General features: G+C 41.4%; 3 protein-coding genes across 3 annotated transcripts in view; 2 read left to right on the forward strand and 1 right to left on the reverse strand.

The window, feature by feature from the left end:
• Nucleotides 1–24,384, forward strand: part of LOC134840652 (pre-mRNA-splicing factor ISY1 homolog) — a 360,405-nt gene that overhangs the window by 318,753 nt on the left and 17,268 nt on the right. The window lies entirely within an intron of this gene.
• Nucleotides 1–24,384, reverse strand: part of LOC134840649 (very-long-chain (3R)-3-hydroxyacyl-CoA dehydratase 3-like) — a 237,496-nt gene that overhangs the window by 190,314 nt on the left and 22,798 nt on the right. The window lies entirely within an intron of this gene.
• On the forward strand, nt 6,611–7,219 carry LOC134840752 (glycoprotein-N-acetylgalactosamine 3-beta-galactosyltransferase 1-like). The gene is made up of 2 exons (XM_063856773.1): nt 6,611–6,793; nt 7,015–7,219. Exons 1-2 carry the CDS (start codon nt 6,617–6,619, stop codon nt 7,132–7,134), a joined length of 297 nt encoding a protein of 98 aa, XP_063712843.1. The 5' UTR covers nt 6,611–6,616; the 3' UTR covers nt 7,135–7,219.

Consider the following 24,384-nt stretch of genomic DNA (forward strand, 5'->3'; position numbering starts at 1 on the left):
GGAGCATTTTTGACAATATTTACTTGGAACTTACACAAATTTTTTCATATCGACAGACAGCAAATGACTTAAACTAACCTCTCTGAAAGCCTCAATTTTGAATTTGAAGCACTTGCTAGTTTTTTCCGGGTTATCACCAGTTTCATAAGATGAGACATTATAAGAAACAATAGAGTTGAGTAAAGTTGTCACGCTGAACAACGCAAGCTTCTCGGCTAAAAAGTATCACATAAGATGATCATATTTGTCTCTTCTTTTTGTTCGAAAAAAAATTCACTCCCATAGAAAAATTATTACCATTGGTGAAAACTGGCATTTTGAGACCCGGAAAAAACTAGTAAGTGCTTCAAATCAAAATTTGAGTCTTCCAGAGAGGGTACCTTAGATCATTTGCAATTGGTCGATGTAAAAAAATTGGTAAAATTCTTTGTAAAGGGTGTCCAAAATGGTCTTTAAAATTTAAAGCTTTAGAGAGAAAAAAACCTGAATTTGCGTTTAGCTTTGTCAACTAGTGTAGTGAGTGCTTCACATTAAATATTCAGACACATTCAAATTGAAAATTCTGAGAACATTTGCTGTCGGTTGATGTAAAAACTTTGTCAAAATTCTAAATAAAAAATGTCCAAAATGGTCATTAAACCTAAATTTGCTCTTAATTTTGTTCACAGTGTAATCAAAATTTTTCAAGCTTCAGTTTTTAATCCTTTGATCTGACAAAAAGTTTCAAGGTTTCAAGGAGCGAAATAGTCGTCGAAAAAAAATTGACCGGAATAATCCATTTTTGAAGTTGATCAGTAGAATCACATCCAATCTAATTTTGCGGTTTCTTCAGAATATTTAGACTAAAACTAGCTAACTATACCGAAGCTCAATGTCAGCTGTTGCTAAAAAAAGTAGAAAAAAATAGGAAAGTTCTTGTGCAAATTTGAGCAATGGACAATGTGATTACTGTGATCGGACACTCTCTGCTGTGATCGGACATTCTTGTTCAATGTTGTACCTACATTTTAAGATCCATTTATATTTTAAGATTTATTTTGCTGAATGATACGAAAAAACTTTTTGGTGCTGTTTTTAAACACACAAAAACTTGCAGTGTATGGATTTCTCAAGATTTTTTGACCGTTACGCTGAGCAGTTTGCTGAAAAGTTTGCACGGTTGCCAAGTGCATGTCCTGAACAACTTTCTTTAATCCGATCAGATGACTGTTCAGAAAAATTAAAATTCTGCCCTATCCCATCAAAGTGTCTCTGGTAGTCAAAAGCGTCTTCAAAAAAACATGAAAGTCCGTGTCAGTTAAGCATCGGAATATCAAATTTTAGCTTTTTTGCATAAAATTGAATCTAAAATTGGATCTATTTTGACTTTTTTGCATAAAATTGAATCTAAGTGATTGTTTTCCAACAATAACAACAGAGCAATTTGCCGTTTCAGATGCACGTTTAGGCTCAACTCGCAGTTCCAACCTTGGAAGGTACCCCTCGCGGGTTTTCTGTGCTCTGATCACATACGAGAAGCGATTTAAAGAGCGAGCCGACGCTATTATGAGCACGTGGGGGAAACGCTGTGACAAACTGGTTTTCTTTTGCGACACCGAAGTCAAGGGCAAAGATTGGTACTCGGTAATTGTCTGTGGTAGACCTGGTCGACGTGGATTATGGTCGAAAACAAGAGAGTCAATTTTGTACTTTAGAGAAAACTTTCTGGAGGATTTTGATTGGTTCATCAAAGTAGACGATGATTCTTACATTGTGATGGAGAATCTCAAAGAATTCGTGTCTCAACATAACCCAGATGAGCCTTTTTATTTTGGGAAAAGGTTCCGAACTTTTCTTCCGGTAAACATTGAAGTATTGATTATGATAAGAGTAAATTTTTGCATACTTTCAATTTTCTGGTACTTTTCGCCAATTAGCTTTTACACCAAGAGTCTCGTACACCAAGAGTCGGTAAGATGGATTAAAGAAAATATTTTAGTTCTGTCGTCCTGCTGGAATTAAGATTGCAGCTAGACAATTTTCAAAAAAATCAAATCCACATATCAGCAAATTAGATTTGGGTAGTATGTCCCTACTCTAATATGCATTAATTTTTCCAGGAAGGCTACAACAGCGGTGGTGCCACTTATGTTTTGAGCAGAAGGGCGGTGGAGAAAGTGTCAGTGCTGCTAAGAGGCAGCAAGAGCCAGACAGATCTGCTTACTAAAGACTGCATCGATAACAATTACTCCAATTCAGAGGACATCCAGATAGGTGCAATGCACAGCGCATCTCATCTTACATTTTCTAGAACAAATATGACACCATTTTCAAGTTCAAATTTCTGTATTTTAACAAAAAAAACAGGGGGGATCGAAGAATTTGTCGAAGGGGAGTTTGTCGACCATGTTTTACCTCAAACAATTGTTCAAGACAATTTATCCACGAAGGGAAAAAACTAAAATACGAGCTGTTCAGGTCATCACGAGTATCCGCTGTTGTGCTTTTGCTTAAAAATAATTTTTCAGCTCTCCTAAAACTCAAAACAGGTCTAACTTAAACATAAGGTATTTATACCTAAAATGGCTCCCGCAAAATAATTCAAAATGAAGTGGTGAGTGCGCCTAAATCCTAGTGTGTGTGTGAGGCTTTTTTTGTATCCTTTACTGCCTTAAACTGGCATCTCGATGAACTGGTAGTTTGTAAGCTATTTATCACACTAATTTAAAAAGATTCAAAATTTACGATCATTTCAAGTTTTATCGATTATTGTGTGTAAAGTTAGCCAGAGACTATGAACTTGTGGTCAACCAAAGGTGACAGACAACTCCGAAGGTTAAGTACCATTCGGCAAAAGAAATAGACAGATCGATTGATTGCATTGAGATGAGAACAAAAGTGCATTGAGATGAGAACAAAAGAACTGAAATAGACAGTGAACTAACTTAATCACTATTACCTTCCCCTTCTTGTGGAAATGATAAAAAAGGAAATTTAAAATACTCGATAAAATTTAGAGTTAACGACGAGAAAATTTAGCTAGAAAATGAGTTTTGATAATGATAAAGGTATGACCAAAATTTTGAGTTTTCGACCGCTCTATGGTCTGCCCTCTCCCTGTACTATTGCTTTTTTAAGTTTTTAACTGACGACACAATAAATGCACTTTTCGCCCCTTCTTGTTCTACTGCTTTCAGGTTTCTTCCTATCGAGATTTTTGAAAATAATCAGTCATGACGGCCCCCATTTTGTTTACCGCCGTGCGCTTCCTCACTCTTCGCTTTGATGCCGGTTTTGGTCCTGCGAATTTGCTAATTCCTGGCTCGAGTAAGACACCAATATCTGCTTTCTAACTCGCTTTTTCACTCCCGCCTTCGAAATTTCCGCTGCCTTCGATGCCATGAGCTCGCTTTTCCCAATTATCGCACGCTCCACTTCGTTTTTATTTTTTTCCTCCGTCTATCTTATTGTAATCGCAAGGCCGTAATTGCCTCGATGATTGTTCCCGCACCGATAGTTGCTGGCCACCCTCTTTGTTTATCAGGCCTGATCACTTGCGCCACCGGATGTGCGGTGGTTGCTTCCCTCTCCCCCTTTGAACTGATTTCCGGAGCCCTAGCTGCTCCTCGTGATGGCATTATTTTTCGCTGCTAGCGGTAAATTGTCCTTGTCGTCAGATTTGGATCGGTCCCCGTGGTCGGCTCGTTGATTTTTTTGCGTTGGTGAAGTGCTGCTCGTGATTATTTTCCGGTTTTTCGAACTCGATTTTCCTTCGAATCGTTTTGCGCTGCATGTCCTGTGGCGTAGATGGGGCGCTAATGGTTCCGGGGGCTGTTTTTCTAGGGGTCGTGGTTTTTCCCAAGGCTACTCCCGATTTCCAGAGAACAGCACCGTTACTCAATTTAACTGTGTGCGCACTTTCCGACATATTGTTAGAATTGAGTAGTTTATACCTGTTGAGGTTTCTCTCTTCCGTTCTTTGCAGAACAACTTCCGGTGGTAATGTTGACGCCGATGATACCATTTTAGCCTGATCGCCGGCTCAACACCCTTGCTATTCATCTGGTCGTCCGCCAAACGAATTGGGTGGCGCCTGTTCTTAAGGTTTAGACTCTTTCAGCCCTGACCTCCCAGATTCTATCGGCAGGGTGCGGCATATGTTGCGCTTCTGGTCTCTTTCATCTAAACAAGCATATTTCATACGTAATACTCTAGCCCAGTTGAGATTCTTTAGAGACTGCTTCCCTTGTTAAATTCATATGCGCCATATTTGCCTCCCGAACGTGGCGGGCCTCAAATGGCATCAATTTCAGCGTGGCATTATTGGAGAGTTTTAGACATCCGAGAGCCCTTTTGAGCATTTTGACCAAGAATTCTAATTTGTCTTCTCGAACAAAAGTAAGTACTGAAATCTTCAGACTACCACCAGTTCGCTCTACGCAAATCGCTGTTCGGTGATTGATTGCTCACTGGTGATAAGATTATCTTGATTCTTTCTTCATGACAAAAGCCTTAAACATCTTCGGACATGACGTTTGCCCATTGGTCGACAAGGCTTTGTCAAAGTACGCCGTGCGTGTTTATATGGGTTTTTAGAAACTTCAGGATTTTATCGGATGTATTTGAACAACATACCATGGCCAATTGCCATCTTGGGAGTCGTTCTATCGCTACAAGGACATACTTTTTAGATTCATTTAGGTAGTTGATCGCCCCCCACAGAATTCTAACTGTATTGATTCATTTGGTTTTTTTGGTTCGTTTATTTCCTCACGTCACCTTTTGGGCAAATGTGCCTTCTCGATAAATTTACGCTATCGATGCTACGGTGCAACTTTTACTGATATCCTTTATCCTTTGCCGCCTCGTAAATTTTGGACTTTCCATGATGATAATAGTGTAATCTGTTGTTCACCGCTGCGTTTAAGGAATTGAGAATCTTCAGCTTCTCGTCCATCCAGAGGCATCCATCTTTTATATGGAAATACAAAGGCATAGTATTAGCTCATAGCGTCAACTTTGCTTTGGATTTCTAGGTCTTTGCCTTTAACCATTTCTAAAAACGATTCTAAATAAAGATCTGCAGGGTAGTGGCAAGGTCATATAGCTCTAACATGGGACAGTTCTGGGAGGGCGCTTTGTTTATCTCCAGTTTTATAACTTCACGGAATTATAGACTTTACACAATTTTCAGGTTTAACCGGCGGATAAGTTTTGCGCGGAAAAGCCAAGGGAATTAAATTGATGGTATTACTCTTAGTGCTTTTGACGTCTATGGTATGTGCTTGCTGGTTTTGGTTCAGTTCTTCTTCTTTGTCACCGCTGCTGATGCTCGGATTTCTTTCGAGTAATTTTCTTAGCTTCCGCTTCACTTAAATTTTTAAAATTCATCACTTTTCCGATGAATCTCTAATCTTACTGAATTTAAGAGGAGTAGCTGCACTAACTAAATTTTCATATTTTTGATTTAATCTTCCGGATAGGCAAATTGCTGGGCTGTGATTGGTCCGTTTTCCGTCGCATGCATTTCCGCCCTCTAATGATCATCGTGTTTTAGAGATTTTGCAGACTCTTTTCTCACTGGCTTGTAGCGTTTCACTTTTGCATTTGGCGTTAATCAAACTTTTGAAACCGAGGGCGCCTCCAATTCAATTAACTTTTGCCACTGTGAACCTGATGTTCTATGTGCTAACCGGTTTATCTTCAGAGCTCGGGTTTCTGGACAGGTAATCTGCGAGATGAACTTTCGCCCCAAGTTTGTGCTCTACTTGAAAATCAAAGGGGATAAGACGGTCTAACCATCTTATAAGTCGAATGAACATAGTTTTGGCCATAATTAACATAGTTTTGATCTTAGACTGAACATAGATGTAATCAGTGTCTGTGGAGTTCTTCCTGTCTTTAGTCCTTTGACATTCATCCTGTGGAATTCATCCTGTTCTAAGGTATAAGTTTGATATCAAGGACAGTTCCGCCTCCATGTTTTTCGCATCCTGTTTTTCGCATCTACGTCCGCTGGTAAGGCCGCAACTTGGGCTGTGGTTAGCGTACCGGAATAGTGGAAGGTTTTCGGGTTAATGCTCTGTTTGGCCACCATCCATCCTTGAAAAGGTGAAATCAAAACTCACATAGCATTGGCGGCTAACCAGTTTAGGAGGGCAGAACGACGTAATTCCGATGGGTTTTTCCCACCACTTTGGGATGTCAAGAAAGAGTTAATGATGGTGTAAATTTCAGATAGATATTTTGAGGCTGCACTGCAAAAAGTTAGTCGGATACATTGAACTAGAGTTCAACCAAATTTGACCAACAACTCCGAAAGTTAAAAACCAGTTAGCACCCGACAGATTGACTAATTGCATTGAAATGAGAAGAATAGAACTGAAATGGGTTGTGAACTAATTTAAAATTTAAAAAACTGGCAATTTTGAGAAAATGGACTTCTATTCATTTATGTTATGATATTTCAAATTGATTGTAATCGATTTAAATTTTTTAAAAAATTGATTATATTCGGTTGGGTGCTAGGGTAATTATAATCAAGTAATATGACAACATTTTGAGCATAAGCGAATATCGAATTTTGTCCACGGAAGTGTAGGTTACTATAATTCCCTCGTGTTTCATAAAACAGAATATGAACTGTATTGATCTCACTGTTGCAGCCAGATGTCTGGCAGGAGTGGGTGTCACACCTGGATACTCGCTGGACTCTGTGGGTAGGGAGCAGTTCCACTCCCTCAGTCCCAGGTCAGAGATGAGCAGCAAGCCTCCTGCGTGGCTCACCAAGTACTCATACCACAGATTACAAGAGGTAAGTTTATACTTACCCCTGATGAGGCCGGGGGAGGGGTTGCGTCTGTTTTTCAATATGCAAAACTTCATCCTATTAAATTTTTTTTCTGTTTTGTCCTTCAAACGATTAAAAACGAGCCCAAAAATCCAAAAGAATGTTTTGGCCTCAAGCATCAAGCAATTGGAGGAAAAAACTTTGCGCCTCCTATTCACAAGAGCTAAAAATCTGATGAGTTTTAGGGATTGAACTGCTGTTCGGAGAACACTATCACTTTCCACTATATCGGCCCGAGTGAGATGAAGCTACTAGAAGTCGCACTTTACAGGATGAAAGTGGCGAAACCAATCGAGTCCCAGTAGTAGATATCGAACACATTTTAACGTCTGTTGTCAAAGATGTTTGGCTCAACAAACTAAATAACCCTGAGACTGAACCGGGCTTAAGATATCGTGTGAATCAATTTTTGTGTCAGTTTGAAATAAAAAAAATGGCTTGTTACAAATTTGCTATTTCACTTTTGTCTTTTTTTCTGAACAGAATAAAGAGCAAAATGCAAGGAAACCAGAAAACAGTACAGCCAGATATCTAAGAAAAGCAAATAATCCGGCAGCGATCAAGTTTCACCAAAAAAGGCGGATCAACTACTTCAAATTCTTTTTGCAAGATGAATTGTTTGATTTTTGGGTTGTAGGAAATTTTTAGGGACAGTAGATTTTTTAAAGCTTTTTCGTTCGGAATCCCTCACTTGTTTCTCTTTAAAATACTATTTACCAAAGCGAATACAAGAAGCATGCATAAAAAAGTGAGCCTCTGGAAATAAATGTAGCCAAAGTTGAGGGGTTACACCTGCTCTCCACATGCTATTGCAATCCAAGTTTGACAAAAAAAAGTACTCGGTTCCAGGGGCAGATCTAAAATTTTCTTGAGGGGGCAGATATTTCTGCAACAATGTTTTTAGGAGACATTTACAAGTTTTTAACGAACAGTTTTATGGTAATTTTTTGCCATCGTTAAGATATTAATACCCGAAACTCAGAATTAGAAAGATAGTTTAGTTTCGATTGTTCACGTGAAGTTTCGATTGTTTTCAATTTTACCGTTTTGGTCAACTTAGGATAAATAAAATCAGCGCAGTGCTTCATATTTTTATAACACGTAGCGCAGGGTTTCTAAATTGCCTCTTCTCACAGATCATCTCAAACTAAATTGAGGCTGGCTGGTTAATCCGAATAAGTAGGAGGAAAGAAAACTTCTTTATTTTTGCAAGTATCGACAAAATTTTAAGAGAAATGAAAGCAGTTTTAAGGTTGAAGTTGAAAATATTCAAGTTTCAAATATAAGTGCTTAGGTAATTTATGTGGCAGAGAAGTGCCTACCCCAGTGATTTTGCCAGATAATCCGCATTTTTCTTGCTCAATTTTTGTAAAATTACAAGTACAGTTACTAATTTTGCAAGAGTTTTAGAAGATTTATGTTTTGTTGCTGGTAAGTTCAGTGCTTTTTCAACAGATACTTAATAAAAGCTAAAATTAGAGGTTGCTGATTTTTTGCCAAGACGAGGGATGCCTTTGAAAAAAGACTTTGTGCATGAAAGGAACTTTCTAAAGGTACACGTCATTTTTGAAAACAGTTTAAGAACGTGTAAATTAGATCTAGAGCTTGAAAAAACTAATTGTGTAAGTAATCGGAAGATTTTTACCGCTCCATAAGTTTAGTTGAATATTTGGATATTTGCACAATATTCAATTTATATACATCAGTAGTTTAGTTTTGAGGAAACAATGAAGCACCGAGAGTCATTGAAACACACTAAAAGAGGTCCTTTAAATTTAATAATATTAATAAAAGTTCAATAATCATAATCTTATTTTCCAGCCAAAAAACTTATAGGCATACATACATTCTATGAAATTGTACGTTTACAATTTAGTTACGGCTGGCTGAATTCTGTCTGGTTTTTGGTTTGCAGGAAATTTTCAAGGACCGTTTTTTAGCTTCTTCGATATCCCTCTCCTGTTTCTCTTAAAGAATACTATTTGCCAAAACGAATACAAGAAGACGCTTGAATAAAAAAGAAGCCTTTTGGAAATAATTGAAGCCAAAGTTGAGGGGTGACACCTGCTCTCCACATTCCACTGCAAACCTTTTTTGACAAAAAAAGATCTCTCTTCGGTTCAATATAGAAGTTCATATAAGTCAACAATGTCGTATGTATATCAAGACGTGATAAACACTTAAAAGATATAAACCGTTAAAACTTTTAAAGTTTTCAAAATGTAGAATATTCTGACAGTTTTTATGCAGATATTAGCAAGTTTTTAACAAACAATTTTATGGAAAATTTTTTTACCATCTAGAAGAAATTAATACCCTAAATTGAGGAAGAAGATAGTTTAGTTTCAATTGTTTTCTTTTTGTTTTCAATTTTGATGGTTTTTGATTGTTTTCAAGCTTTCAAAAATGAAAGCAGTTTCACGGTTGAAGTTGAAAATTATTCATGTTTCAAATCCAAGTGCTTAGGCAAGTTATATGGCAGAGAAGTGCTACCGTTCCGTTATCCGATTGAAACGTCATCGGACAACCATGTCTCGGTATCCACGTATTGATTAGATGATCGCACGTCTCTTCTGCTGAGGCAGTTATGCAGGGTACGGCATCTGCATACTTCGTGAAGTGGTCTATCATGACCAAAACCTGATTATCTGTCATACATATTTTCTGGTGGTCAATCTGCACCACCTCGTTGAATTCAGATGACTCGATCGACTGCAAGGGAAATCGCAATTTCCTTGGATCCTTGAGCTGTTACCCACTTCTCGCATGCCTTCTTCATTCCAGGCCACTTAAAGCGCTTCAGGATCCTCTGGTACACTTTGTCGATTCCCTGATGGACCATCTGATCATGCGACTTCAATAAAAGTTCTGTCTGATAGAGTTTTGGCAACAATATTGCGTTGTATTTGTACAGGACTTTGTCTTCTTCTCTTCTCTTACAAGCCACGATCCCGTCCTTGTTCAGATATAACCTTCCCTCTTTTTGCATAAAGTACTGTCTCAGAATACGGTAACTGTCTTCCTCCAGGTCACCTTTGTCTGGTGTTCCATTTTCGATCCACATTTTCAAGTTACTCGTCATGTGGTCATTTCTTTGTGCTCTTAGTAGGTCTGAGAGTCTATATCTCGCCTTCAAGTACGTCTTCATGACCATCATATTACTATTCGTTTCATCCGGCTGATGCGTGTCATCTTCCATCTTCACGCACCAGTTTTTCGCCAATGGTTCTAACTCTTGTCTCAAGGGTTGAAGATCTGTCCTGACCACTTCTTTCTGCGGCAACAAACTCATCGATCGTTTCGATACCGCTATTGTTTCTAGATCATCAGCTGCGTTGTCAAAGACTGTTTCGCTACGTAGCAGACAGCGATCACTGCCAGGGTCTTGATACACCTCTCTGTCCAAGTCTCTTGCTCGAGTCTCCACTAATAACATGTGGATCGCTAGCTCTGACAATTGCGATCCCGTGCTCGAGTTCCTCTCTGAGTAGGTGTCAATTCCTGAATTCCCTGAGTTGTCATCAATGGAAAAGTCTGTCACTGAGCATGTTTTTCTTTGGGATCATTTTTAAGCGCTCTGCTTATCCATCTGAACTCCCCGGACAAAATTTTATCTTCCAGGTCTTGTTCCTCAACTTGAACATTTTCCTTTACACCTGACTCCCCGGACTATTTTTCTTGTCCCGGGTCTTGTTGATAAACTCGCCTGTTCTTATCAACAACCTTATCCCCAGACAAGCTTTCTTGCCCCAGGTTTTGTTCAACCTCTTCGCCTTTCTGATCCTGATCCTCAAAGGTGACGGTTTTCCTTTGTGTCCCTTTCACCTGTTCTTTCCGTTTGTATGATGTACTTTTCAGGACGTTTTGGGGTATCGAGGACACTAGTTGCTGAACTATTGTCCTATAATCCCTTTCATTTTCCTCGTGTTGACGTCTTGATGGTTAATCTTTATTTTCTCACTGACTGTCAGCGATGCCATGGCAGCTGCTTACTCGGGGTCATCTCTTGTTACTTCTCTCTCCAACAATTCACCCAGCATCCGCATCGCTTGCGGAGTGACCTGGGCCGTTTTATCCAGCAATGAGAGGCTGTTTATGTTCACACGAGAGAGTTCTTGTTGGACCAGGTTCAAACGTAGCAACAGATCCGAAAACACCGGGTCCTTCTTTGATAGGATCTTTATTTCCGCTGCCTTTTCCACCGGTAACTCGGGGTGTCCCGGAATTGGATGTCCAGATTTGTCTAAACATCTCGTCAAGGAAAGCGCCTCATAAGTTTCTTTATTCAGAAACGAGAACTCTTCCTTGATTTCCGCCTGATTGGCTTGCTTCTGTTCAAGTCTTTCATAAAACTCAGTCTTCTTGCTGAGGCTGTCAGCATTCTGGTGTTTGTCACGCATCCTATACTCGATTATCATGTGGTAGCCGTCTAATTTGGTTATCCACCGACCTGGGTCGTTTAATCCAGGAATGACAGGCTGTTTATGCTCATACGAGAGTGTTCCTATTGGAACATGTTCGAACGTAGCAACAGATCCAAACGCACCGGGTCCTTTTTGATAAGATCTTTATTTCCGCTGCCTTTTCCACCGGTAACTCGGGGTGTCCCGGAATTGGATGTCCAGATTTGTCTAAACATCTCGTCAAGGAAAGCGCCTCATAAGTTTCTTTATTCAGAAACGAGAACTCTTCCTTGATTTCCGCCTGATTGGCTTGCTTCTGTTCAAGTCTTTCATAAAACTAAGTCTTCTTGCTGAGGATGTCAGCATTCTGGCGTTTGTCACAATACCTGTGCTCAATTATCATGTGGTAGCCGTCTAATCTGGTTATCCACCGACCTAGATTGTTTTATCCAGCAATGAGAGGCTGTTTATGTTCATACAAGATAGTTCCTGTTGGACCAGGTTCGAACGTAGCATTAGATCCAAAGGCACCGGGTCCTTCTTTGATAAGATCTTCATTTCCGCTGCCTTTACCACCGGTTACTCGGGGTGTCCCAGAGTTGGATGTCCAGATTTGTCTAACCATCTCGTCAAGGGAAGCGCCTCATAAGTTTCTTTATTCAGAAACGAGAACCCTTCCTTGATTTCCGCCTGATTGGCTTGCTCCTATTCAAGTCTTTCATAAAACTCAGTCTATTACTGAGGCTGCCAGGCATTCTGGTGTTTGTCACGCATCCTGTGCACGATTATCATTTGGTAGCCGTCTAATATGACTATCCACCGACCAATATAGCTCTGATCCATCGAGTACGTCTTCAACCAGGATAACGCTCTATTGTCCATGCGTAACTTAAAGGGAGCGCTCTACTTCTCCACGAATGTTACCACTGCAAACATTTCTGCCTTTGGTGCACCATACTTCATTTCAGTGTCACTCAACACTTTACTGCCATATGCAATGGGATGGAGAACTGTTCTCCCATTCCATTCTTGCTCCTGATGCAGTATTCCTGAGATGACCACTACTGATGCATCTGTGTCAAGAACATACATGCCGTTCTCTGTAGGCATGCCTAGCACTGGCTCTTCACACAGTTCCCGCTTTATGTTCTCGAAGGCAGCTTGAATTTCTTCGTTCCATTCGAACTTCTTTCGTTTGTTGCACATCAGTTTCTGGATGGGATACACCTTGTCTGCATATCCTTTCATGAACTCACGGTAAAAATTGGCAAACCTTAGGAAGTTTATGAGTTGTGTGTCCGTTCTGGGAGCCTAATATATCAACACAGCCTCCACTGCTTCCGGGTCCGGCCTCACGCCATGCCTGTCCACCATTCTTCCCAGATACTTGATTGAATCCCTAAGGATTTCACATTTCGATGGTTTGCATTTCAAGCCTGCTCTTTTCATGCAGCCAAAGACCTCATCGAGCCAATCAACGTGGTCTCCCGAGATGGGTGTTGCTATGACACATTCGCAACAGAACCTAAGCTGCCCCCCTTCTTTTTGGCCCTGACTACCCCGCAAGCCCGAGGCGATTTCGAGGGTTCTATCATGTCGTATTCGAGCAACATTCCTATTTCCGCTCGGCATGCTTCCGATTAATGCGCCTTCCTCTAATTCTATTTCGTGTTCGACGAAGTTGCCGCAACCGATGCCGCCTTATGTTTTGAAAACACGTCCGCATTCCGATTTAAGACAACCCATAATGATTCAAAATCTCCCTCACCTATTTTCCCCTCAAGTGTTCCATCTCCGGTAAAACCGGTTTGTCTGATTCTAGTTCGTATGACGAGGGGCGTTCCGGAAAGTTCGAACTGCTCGACAAGCCGTCATTCGTTTCGGATTTCATTGATAAATCAATTCATAGTTTATTAATAGATTTAAAATCATCAATTCTCTTTAAAATTTTATCTTTATCAGCATGATTTGGGCAGTCTTTCACATTATATCTCTTCAATTTTTGTGTCTCCTCATAGTCGGTTTTCATCGGCAAAGCGTAACCAAGTTTTTTTTCCACGCTGGATCGTAACCATGGTGTCCAGTGTGTTCAACAACACACTGGCACACAGCCCGTTTCGTGTTACCGAAAAGCTCCTGCCTAAAATCACCGAGCTTTGACTATTTGGGTTGGGTACCAGACAAACTGGTTTACTATCACTTAACGAACTTAAATTTCTTATTCTAAAAATTGCTATTACAGCTTGTCCCGGCCGTAGTTATACCTTTCTATCTAAAAAATTGGTACCTTGTTTTCATCTGTTTTCATTCTATTAATTGGTTTCTTAACATACTTCCGGTCCAGGTTTCTAATCCTTGTCAGGCCGTTGTCCAAGTCAATCATCACATCGAAGTTCCGGACAAAATCACCGCCCAGGATGAATTGGTCTGAGTCGTCTAATTTCTCAACCACCAGGAAGCTCATCCAAAGATCGCGTCCTCCCATGAGAAGGACCTTTAAGGGTGATTTTCCGGCCACGTAGATTGCTCTGCGGTTGGCGGCCGCCAATCTGAGGTTCGTTGGAATTAAATCTTTCCTCGTGAAGCCCATTCTTTCGCAAGTCTTTATTGGCATCACGCCTACAACTGCTCCCGTATCAGTAGTCCTGTTACTCCAATTTTCTTCCTATTGGTGGCTAGCAGATGTGCAGTCACATCTGCCTCGTACCCTATGTGTACTGCATCTTGCTCCATCATGTCATCATGGCCGATTCTATGGACCTCAAGTTCTTCCTGATCCCAATAGATTTTCCCTATTTGGTCACTATCTGTTGTGATGTAGGTCCTAGAGTAGATACTTTTTCCGTCAATGTTCAACATCACTTGATACGGCCCGTAGACTTCCACGTAGCGCCCGTAGAGTTTCTATGTTCGAGGGCCACCCGTTGTCAACAATGCTCGCACAGCACTCGACTCAGTGCGTGGCTCTACCTGTCTCAGATAATCTGCATATGTGTCTAAATGCATCATAGTGAACTCTGGGGGTTCACTTAGACTCCTGATCATCTGATGTCCCGCAACTGAAATTATTGGTTGTTTTCTGCTTCCTTGTCGCACCATTCCGAACTGGGCAGACGTTTGGAGTTTCAGGCTCATACTGCTTGGTGCTTTCGTTCCCTCAATTTCTGATGCCTCGAAGGCGCTTAGCCTTTCCTGAATTTTCTCATTCTCTAGTTCGAGCTTCACATTTTGTTCGATCTCCTTCGTCACAAACTGCTGCTGGACTCTGCTTAGAGCATCCCTCGCCGCTGCCCTATAGTCGATCTTGAAGTCATCTGCCTCAGTCACTGGCTCCGGCTCACGTATCTCTTTTTCCTTTCTGCGTGCCTCCGCTTCACTCAACAGGCGAGCCTTGCTGGCTTTCACACCCGAAAAAGCTTCCTCATGCCTTGGATGCTTGATGTCTGCCACAGCATCCCAAAATTGTGGACAATCCGTTTTAAAATGACCTTCCGAGTTACAAAAGAAACACCTTGTGCCAAATTTCGCAACTACTCCTCTCATGAAATCTTCATGATCGAATTCTGACGTATCTTCATCCTCGAGGCTAAAGCCTATTCTTTCATGCCCTGTTTTTAGTTTGATGGTCCGTCGAACTGCAATTTGCACAAGAGCGTCCGTCTCTTGTCTATATCGTCCGTTGGTTTGTACCAGTTGTTACCTTGGTTTGCTGGTCCTTTGTTAAAATTGCCATAATTGTTTTTGTAATATCCAGATCTCGGTGGAGGCTTCACTTAAAGATACTCTTTTGACTTGAGTCTCAATTCCTCTGGTGTTGGCGCATCGGTTGAGAGCGGTTTGTAATGCGTCGCTACCATCGTTCGAAGCTCATCATTCTTCACACCCTCGATGAATTTTGAGGCTACTGCCAGGTTCATCCTTCTGTTCGACTCATCTGGTTGGTTACGCCTTCTAAGGGTTTCCAAATCGTCTGGAAACTTTTATATCGTCTCGTCTTTACGTTGCCTCCGTTTCTCGAAGCGCATCATTGCTTGGTGTCGTTGATCTTCTGAGCCAAAACGATTCAACAAGATTTCAAACATTTTCTCAGCAGTGTCCCGCTGGTATTGCTTTTTGGCCGTAACACAATTTATGGCTGTCCCTTCCAGGTTACTGGTGAGCACACTGCATTCTTGTCTTTCTGACAAGTCCTCCTCTTTGAAATGCAGTTTCATTACCTCTATCCAGGTATCAATACAGCCATCAGATTATTCTTTATAACATCTTGGTTTCTTAAAAACCCTTTTGGTCTTTTCACTGCGTTCATTGGTTCTAGATAACCTCGTTAGGAATGTTTTGTTTGCTACTTTTTGTTTGGTTTCCTGTATGTCTTCAAGTGTTTTTGGTCACGTACCACTCAGGAAATGACAGGACGGCCAATCCCCCCATCCTTCCTGGTGCGTAAATTTTCGGTCTTAACTAGGTTAAAAAGCTTCCGCGTTCCGAACTACCCTTCCGCCCCGGTGTTTAAGGCCTTGTTATGAGCATCCGCTCGGCGCGGAGTGCTTGTTAACGGTTCTGCCCAGGAGGTCATAAAGACATCTATGTAACATTCGCCCGGAAGTACATATCGACGGAGAATAAAGCTGGGTTCTAAAACGACTGGCTATCGTCTAAACACAGCTCTACATGCTCTAACCGTCTTTACCAAAGCCAGTTCTATGTCTGGTCCATTAACATCGGCTCGACAAACTCATTACTACTTAAGGCCTCGGCCAGATCACGCAAATTAACTTGGTTACATGCAAAAATAGTGAGCTCATGGCTGGGTTTCAGTATCCCCAGACCACGAGGTCACTTCTAAAAACAGGTCTACTACTTATTTTCTATATTACGAGTGTTTTTGTTCAGTAGATAAAAATTATCATCTCCATCGATCCAGCTAAAAGTTTATTAAAGTAATGTTTTAATTATCTCCCGAGACCCTTCCGGATCCTAGAATCCTTAGAAATAACGTCCTTATTTCTTTCCGGAAGGCTGGACACGTCGTCCCAACACCCTTCCTGGTTCTCCTGAATTGCTTTGTAACGATTGTAACTGCAAAATTGTTACAACTCGGAATGGTTTCTGACAATCCTATCCCTTAATCAATCTCGATCAGTTTCACACGACTTCAGTTGTTGTTGTTTTCACTGAGAGTTCGGTCGTTCTGTTTCGCAGTTTCAGTTGGTGCGAAATATAAAAAGGTTACGTGTCGTTCACAACCAAATCGAAATTTTAAAATTAAGCATGTTAGTCAAAACTAACCCCTCCCGATTCGTCCAATCGTTCAATTAGCGCCACTAATCCATAAAAACCATCAATTCTCTCGGTCAGATGTTCCGATAAAAATTCGAACACGAAATTGCGTTTTGTCCATTCTGGTCGAATGTCACAAGTGGTGACATACTTTTGTGTTCGGCTCAACGGGAGCACTAATATGACGCTTGCACTTGAGTTCTTAGACATGTTTTCTTCAAATTGAGACAAACGTGCAAACTTTTAAAAGACAGTTTGACATGTTTTTGAAGTAACTTTGCGGCCTAGTGGCTTTCATCTCAGTTTTAGCCTGCTAGCTTGTTATGCTGTTTTTTGCTGTAGTGCGTAGCCTTTGTTTTTCAAATGTTAGATTTTTCTGCTTCTAACTTCAGAAACTGTTATGTCAGGCATTGAGGAAGAGGAAGCGGCGCGTTTGTTGTGCGACAAGTCAGACCCAACGCGACTTGGATGGAGAGAAATTCGGGACGGGTATGGCTCCAATTCGAATTTCTTTCAAACTCACGGGTTGAAGCCATGGAAATCTGAAGACCAAGTAGAAGCATTGGAAATTTCACGACAGTTGAAGGCAGGTGGTAATACTGTGCAGCAGACTTCCAACTCAAAGAAAGTAGCTTCTAAAAAGTGAAGCAATTGAAAATCAGCTTGATTTTGTTTTATGTTGACTGACTGTTGTGCTACTTGACTGATATTGTTGAATCATTTTTTGCAACTTGCAATCAATTGGTGCTAATTAGATATATTCTACTGAACTTGTGCATAATTAGAAAGAAAAAGGAAAAGAAATATTGAACTTTTTTCAAACTTAGGCAAGTTCAACCCAGTATCTTCCATCACTCAACATGCGTGCAATGGAGGATTGCAAAAATTTCTGAAGGCCAAGTTTTAAAAATATTTGTTCTTGGGGCTTTTTGAAAATGATTTAAATTTTTTTTTTAGCGGGCAGAAGCTACTCTGCTCTACATTTAAAATTCTTTGCGGATATTTGGAGTTCTTCAGCCTTCGTGGAAATATGCAGTTTTCGCGATGTTTTGGCATGGGGGTTGAAAATTTTCACATCAAAGAAAGCGAAAATAATTTTAAAAAAACCTAAATTAAAAAAGGGGCCCTTCCGTTTAGTTACGGTAAGTGAACAAGCTGGATAGGGCCATACCAGCGTTATAAAATTGCATATATATCAGCAATGAAGTCGTAAATCAGCGTTAAATGCATCGTCGTAATGTTAATTTATCTTAGCCGTCCTGCCTCTACAATAGCGCTTATGGAGTTGTCGATAAATTGAACTTTGCGTAGCGATCTGCACCCCCTTATACAAAGTATAGAGCTCCTCGGGAGCGCGAAGCTTATTTTAGTTCTTATGTAGTTTATAGATTATGGATAGCTTTCCTGTCTTTTTTCACTTAGTTTTTCGGCTAATCACTGCATCGTCCGCGTGGCTGTTGGAGCAGCGCCACCGGTGCATCCGAAAATTAGCGGGCAGAAGCCTTTACCACCGGTTACTCGGGGTGTCCCAGAATTGGATGTCCAGATTTGTCTTACCATCTCGTCAAGGGAAGCGCCTCATAAGTTTCTTTATTCAGAAACGAGAACCCTTCCTTGATTTCCGCCTGATTGGCTTGCTCCTATTCAAGTCTTTCATAAAACTCAGTCTATTACTGAGGCTGCCAGGCATTCTGGTGTTTGTCACGCATCCTGTGCACGATTATCATTTGGTAGCCGTCTAATCTGACTATCCACCGACCAATATAGCTCTGATCCATCGAGTACGTCTTCAACCAGGATAACGCTCTATTGTCCATGCGTAACTTAAAGGGAGCGCTCCCTAAGGAGCGCTCCCTAAGTATGCGCGGTACTTCTCCACGAATGTTACCACTGCAAACATTTCTGCCTTTGATGCACCATACTTCATTTCAGTGTCACTCAACACTTTACTGCCATATGCAATGGGACGGAGAACTGTTCTCCCATTCCATTCTTGCTCCTGATGCAGTATTCCTGAGATGACCACTACTGATGCATCTGTGTCAAGAACATACATGCCGTTCTCTGTAGGCATGCCTAGCACTGGCTCTTCACACAGTTCCCGCTTTATGTTCTCGAAGGCAGCTTGAATTTCTTCGTTCCATTCGAACTTCTTTCGTTTGTTGCACATCAGTTTCTGGATGGGATACACCTTGTCTGCATATCCTTTCATGAACTCACGGTAAAAATTGGCAAACCTTAGGAAGTTTATGAGTTGTGTGTCCGTTCTGGGAGCCTAATATATCAACACAGCCTCCACTGCTTCCGGGTCCGGCCTCACGCCATGCCTGTCCACCATTCTTCCCAGATACTTGATTGAATCCCTAAGGATTTCACATTTCGATGGTTTGCATTTCAAGCCTGCTCTTTTCATGCAGCCAAAGACCTCATCGAGCCAATCAACGTGGTCTTCCGAGATGGGTGTTGCTATGACACATTCGCAACAGAACCTAAGCTGCCCCCTTCTTTTTGGCCCTGACAAGCCCGAGGCGATTTCGAGGGTTCTATCATGTCGTATTCGAGCAACATTCCTATTTCCGCTCGGCATGCTTCCGATTAATGCGCCTTCCTCTAATTCTATTTCGTGTTCGACGAAGTTGCCGCAACCGATGCCGCCTTATGTTTTGAAAACACGTCCGCATTCCGATTTAAGACAACCCATAATGATTCAAAATCTCCCTCACCTATTTTCCCCTCAAGTGTTCCATCTCCGGTAAAACCGGTTTGTCTGATTCTAGTTCGTATGACGAGGGGCGTTCCGGAAAGTTCGAACTGCTCGACAAGCCGTCATTCGTTTCGGATTTCATTGATAAATCAATTCATAGTTTATTAATAGATTTAAAATCATCAATTCTCTTTAAAATTTATCTTTATCAGCATGATTTGGGCAGTCTTTCACATTATATCTCTTCAATTTTTGTGTCTCCTCATAGTCGGTTTTCATCGGCAAAGCGTAACCAAGTTTTTTTCCACGCTGGATCGTAAACATGGTGTCCAGTGTGTTCAACAACACACTGGCACACAGCCCGTTTTGTGTTACCGAAAAGCTCCTGCCTAAAATCACCGAGCTTTGACTATTTGGGTTGGGTACCAGACAAACTGGTTTACTATCACTTAACGAACTTAAATTTCTTATTCTAAAAATTGCTATTACAGCTTGTCCCGGCCGTAGTTATACCTTTCTATCTAAAAAATTGGTACCTTGTTTTCATCTGTTTTCATTCTATTAATTGGTTTCTTAACATACTTCCGGTCCAGGTTTCTAATCCTTGTCAGGCCGTTGTCCAAGTCAATCATCACATCGAAGTTCCGGACAAAATCACCGCGCAGGATGAATTGGTCTGAGTCGTCTAATTTCTCAACCAACAGGAAGCTCATCCAAAGATCGCGTCCTCCCATGAGAAGGACCTTTAAGGGTGTCCTTCCGGCCACGTAGATTGCTCTGCGGTTGGCGGCCGCCAATCTGAGGTTCGTTGGAATTAAATCTTTCCTCGTGAAGCCCATTCTTTCGCAAGTCTTTATTGGCATCACGCCTACAACTGCTCCCGTATCCAGTAGTCCTGTTACTCCAATTTTCTTCCTATTGGTGGCTAGAAGATGTGCAGTCACATCTGCCTCGTACCCTATGTGTACTGCATCTTGCTCCATCATGTCATCATGGCCGATTCTATGGACCTCAAGTTCTTCTTGATCCCAATAGATTTTCCCTATTTGGTCACTATCTGTTGTGACGTAGGTCCTAGAGTAGATACTTTTTCCGTCAATGTTCAACATCACTTGATACGGCCCGTAGACTTCCACGTAGCGCCCGTGGAGTTTCTATGTTCGAGGGCCACCCGTTGTCAACAATGCTCGCACAGCACTCGACTCAGTGCGTGGCTCTACCTGTCTCAGATAATCTGCGTATGTGTCTAAATGCATCATAGTGAACTCTGGGGGTTCACTTAGACTCCTGATCATCTGATGTCCCGCAATTGAAATTATTGGTTGTTTTCTGCTTCCTTGTCGCACCATTCCGAACTGGGCAGACGTTTGGAGTTTCAGGCTCATACTGCTTGGTGCTTTCGTTCCCTCAATTTCTGATGCCTCGAAGGCGCTTAGCCTTTCCTGAATTTTCTCATTCTCTAGTTCGAGCTTCACATTTTGTTCGATCTCCTTCGTCACAAACTGCTGCTGGACTCTGCTTAGAGCATCCCTCGCCGCTGCCCTATAGTCGATCTTGAAGTCATCTGCCTCAGTCACTGGCTCCGGCTCACGTATCTCTTTTTCCTTTCTGCGTGCCTCCGCTTCACTCAACAGGCGAGCCTTGCTGGCTTTCACACCCGAAAAAGCTTCCTCATGCCTTGGATGCTTGATGTCTGCCACAGCATCCTAAAATTGTGGACAATCCGTTTTAAAATGACCTTCCGAGTTACAAAAGAAACACCTTGTGCCGAATTTCGCAACTACTCCTCTCATGAAATCTTCATGATCGAATTCTGACGTATCTTCATCCTCGAGGCTAAAGCCTATTCTTTCATGCCCTGTTTTTAGTTTGATGGTCCGTCGAACTGCAATTTGCACAAGAGCGTCCGTCTCTTGTCTATATCGTCCGTTGGTTTGTACCAGTTGTTACCTTGGTTTGCTGGTCCTTTGTTAAAATTGCCATAATTGTTTTTGTAATATCCAGATCTCGGTGGAGGCTTCACTTAAAGATACTCTTTTGACTTGAGTCTCAATTCCTCTGGTGTTGGCGCATCGGTTGAGAGCGGTGTGTAATGCGTCGCTAACATCGTTCGAAGCTCATCATTCTTCACACCCTCGATGAATTTTGAGGCTACTGCCAGGTTCATCCTTCTGTTCGACTCATCTGGTTGGTTACGCCTTCTTAGGGTTTCCAAATCGTCTGGAAACTTTTATATCGTCTCGTCTTTACGTTGCCTCCGTTTCTCGAAGCGCATCATTGCTTGGTGTCGTTGATCTTCTGAGCCAAAACGATTCAACAAGATTTCAAACATTTTCTCAGCAGTGTCCCGCTGGTATTGCTTTTTGGCCGTAACACAATTTATGGCTGTCCCTTCCAGGTTACTGGTGAGCGCACTGCATTCTTGTCTTTCTGACAAGTCCTCCTCTTTGAAATGCAGTTTCATTACCTCTATCCAGGTATCAATACAGCCATCAGATTATTCTTTATAACATCTTGGTTTCTTAAAAACCCTTTTGGTCTTTTCACTGCGTTCATTGGTTCTAGATAACCTCGTTAGGAATGTTTTGTTTGCTACTTTTTGTTTGGTTTCCTGTATGTCTTCAAGTGTTTTTGGTCACGTACCACTCAGGAAATGACAGGACGGCCAATCCCCCCATCCTTCCTGGTGCGTAAATTTTCGGTCTTAACTAGGTTAAAAAGCTTCCGCGTTCCGAACTACCCTTCCGCCCCGGTGTTTAAGGCCTTGTTATGAGCATCCGCTCGGCGCGGAGTGCTTGTTAACGGTTCTGCCCAGGAGGTCATAAAGACATCTATGTAACATTCGCCCGGAAGTACATATCGACGGAGAATAAAGCTGGGTTCTAAAACGACTGGCTATCGTCTAAACACAGCTCTACATGCTCTAACCGTCTTTACCAAAGCCAGTTCTATGTCTGGTCCATTAACATCGGCTCGACAAACTCATTACTACTTAAGGCCTCGGCCAGATCACGCAAATTAACTTGGTTACATGCAAAAATAGTGAGCTCATGGCTGGGTTTCAGTATCCCCAGACCACGAGGTCACTTCTAAAAACAGGTCTACTACTTATTTTCTATATTACGAGTGTTTTTGTTCAGTAGATAAAAATTCTCATCTCCATCGATCCAGCTAAAAGTTTATTAAAGTAATGTTTAAGTTATCTCCCGAGACCCTTCCGGATCCTAGAATCCTTAGAAATAACGTCCTTATTTCTTTCCGGAAGGCTGGACACGTCGTCCCAACACCCTTCCTGGTTCTCCTGAATTGCTTTGTAACGATTGTAACTGCAAAATTGTTACAACTCGGAATGGTTTCTGACAATCCTATCCCTTAATCAATCTCGATCAGTTTCACACGACTTCAGTTGTTGTTGTTTTCACTGAGAGTTCGGTCGTTCTGTTTCGCAGTTTCAGTTGGTGCGAAATATAAAAAGGTTACGTGTCGTTCACAACCAAATCGAAATTTTAAAATTAAGCATGTTAGTCAAAACTAACCCCTCCCGATTCGTCCAATCGTTCAATTAGCGCCACTAATCCATAAAAACCATCAATTCTCTCGGTCAGATGTTCCGATAAAAATTCGAACACGAAATTGCGTTTTGTCCATTCTGGTCGAATGTCACAAGTGGTGACATACTTTTGTGTTCGGCTCAACGGGAGCACTAATATGACGCTTGCACTTGAGTTCTTAGACATGTTTTCTTCAAATTGAGACAAACGTGCAAACTTTTAAAAGACAGTTTGACATGTTTTTGAAGTAACTTTGCGGCCTAGTGGCTTTCATCTCAGTTTTAGCCTGCTAGCTTGTTATGCTGTTTTTTGCTGTAGTGCGTAGCCTTTGTTTTTCAAATGTTAGATTTTTCTGCTTCTAACTTCAGAAACTGTTATGTCAGGCATTGAGGAAGAGGAAGCGGCGCGTTTGTTGTGCGACAAGTCAGACCCAACGCGACTTGGATGGAGAGAAATTCGGGACGGGTATGGCTCCAATTCGAATTTCTTTCAAACTCACGGGTTGAAGCCATGGAAATCTGAAGACCAAGTAGAAGCATTGGAAATTTCACGACAGTTGAAGGCAGGTGGTAATACTGTGCAGCAGACTTCCAACTCAAAGAAAGTAGCTTCTAAAAAGTGAAGCAATTGAAAATCAGCTTGATTTTGTTTTATGTTGACTGACTGTTGTGCTACTTGACTGATATTGTTGAATCATTTTTTGCAACTTGCAATCAATTGGTGCTAATTAGATATATTCTACTGAACTTGTGCATAATTGGAAAGAAAAAGGAAAAGAAATATTGAACTTTTTTCAAACTTAGGCAAGTTCAACCCAGTATCTTCCATCACTCAACATGCGTGCAATGGAGGATTGCAAAAATTTCTGAAGGCCAAGTTTTAAAAATATTTATTCTTGGGGCTTTTTGAAAATGATTTAAATTTTTTTTTAGCGGGCAGAAGCTACTCTGCTCTACATTTAAAATTCTTTGCGGATATTTGGAGTTCTTCAGCCTTCGTGGTAATATGCAGTTTTCGCGATGTTTTGGCATGGGGGAAGAAAATTTTCACATCAAAGAAAGCGAAAATAATTTAAAAAAAAACCTAAATTAAAAAAGGGGCCCTTCCGTTTAGTTACGGTAAGTGAACAAGCTGGATAGGGCCATACCAGCGTTATAAAATTGCATATATATCAGCAATGAAGTCATAAATCAGCGTTAAATGCATCGTCGTAATGTTAATTTATCTTAGCCGTCCTGCCTCTACAATAGCGCTTATGGAGTTGTCGATAAATTGAACTTTGCGTAGCGATCTGCACCCCCTTATACAAAGTATAGAGCTCCTCGGGAGCGCGAAGCTTATTTTAGTTCTTATGTAGTTTATAGATTATGGATAGCTTTCCTGTCTTTTTTCACTTAGTTTTTCGGCTAATCACTGCATCGTCCGCGTGGCTGTTGGAGCAGCGCCACCGGTGCATCCGAAAATAAGCGGGCAGAAGCTACTCTGCTCTACATTTAAAATTCTTTGCGGATATTTGGAGTTCTTCAGCCTTCGTGGTGTTATGCAGTTTTCGCGATGTTTTGGCATGGGGGTTGAAAATTTTCACATCAAAGAAAGCGCGGCTGGATCGTGAACCCCAGA

The sequence above is a fragment of the Symsagittifera roscoffensis genome, chromosome 2 (assembly GCF_963678635.1).
Source record: "Symsagittifera roscoffensis chromosome 2, txSymRosc1.1, whole genome shotgun sequence".
Taxonomy (NCBI): domain Eukaryota; kingdom Metazoa; phylum Xenacoelomorpha; order Acoela; family Convolutidae; genus Symsagittifera; species Symsagittifera roscoffensis.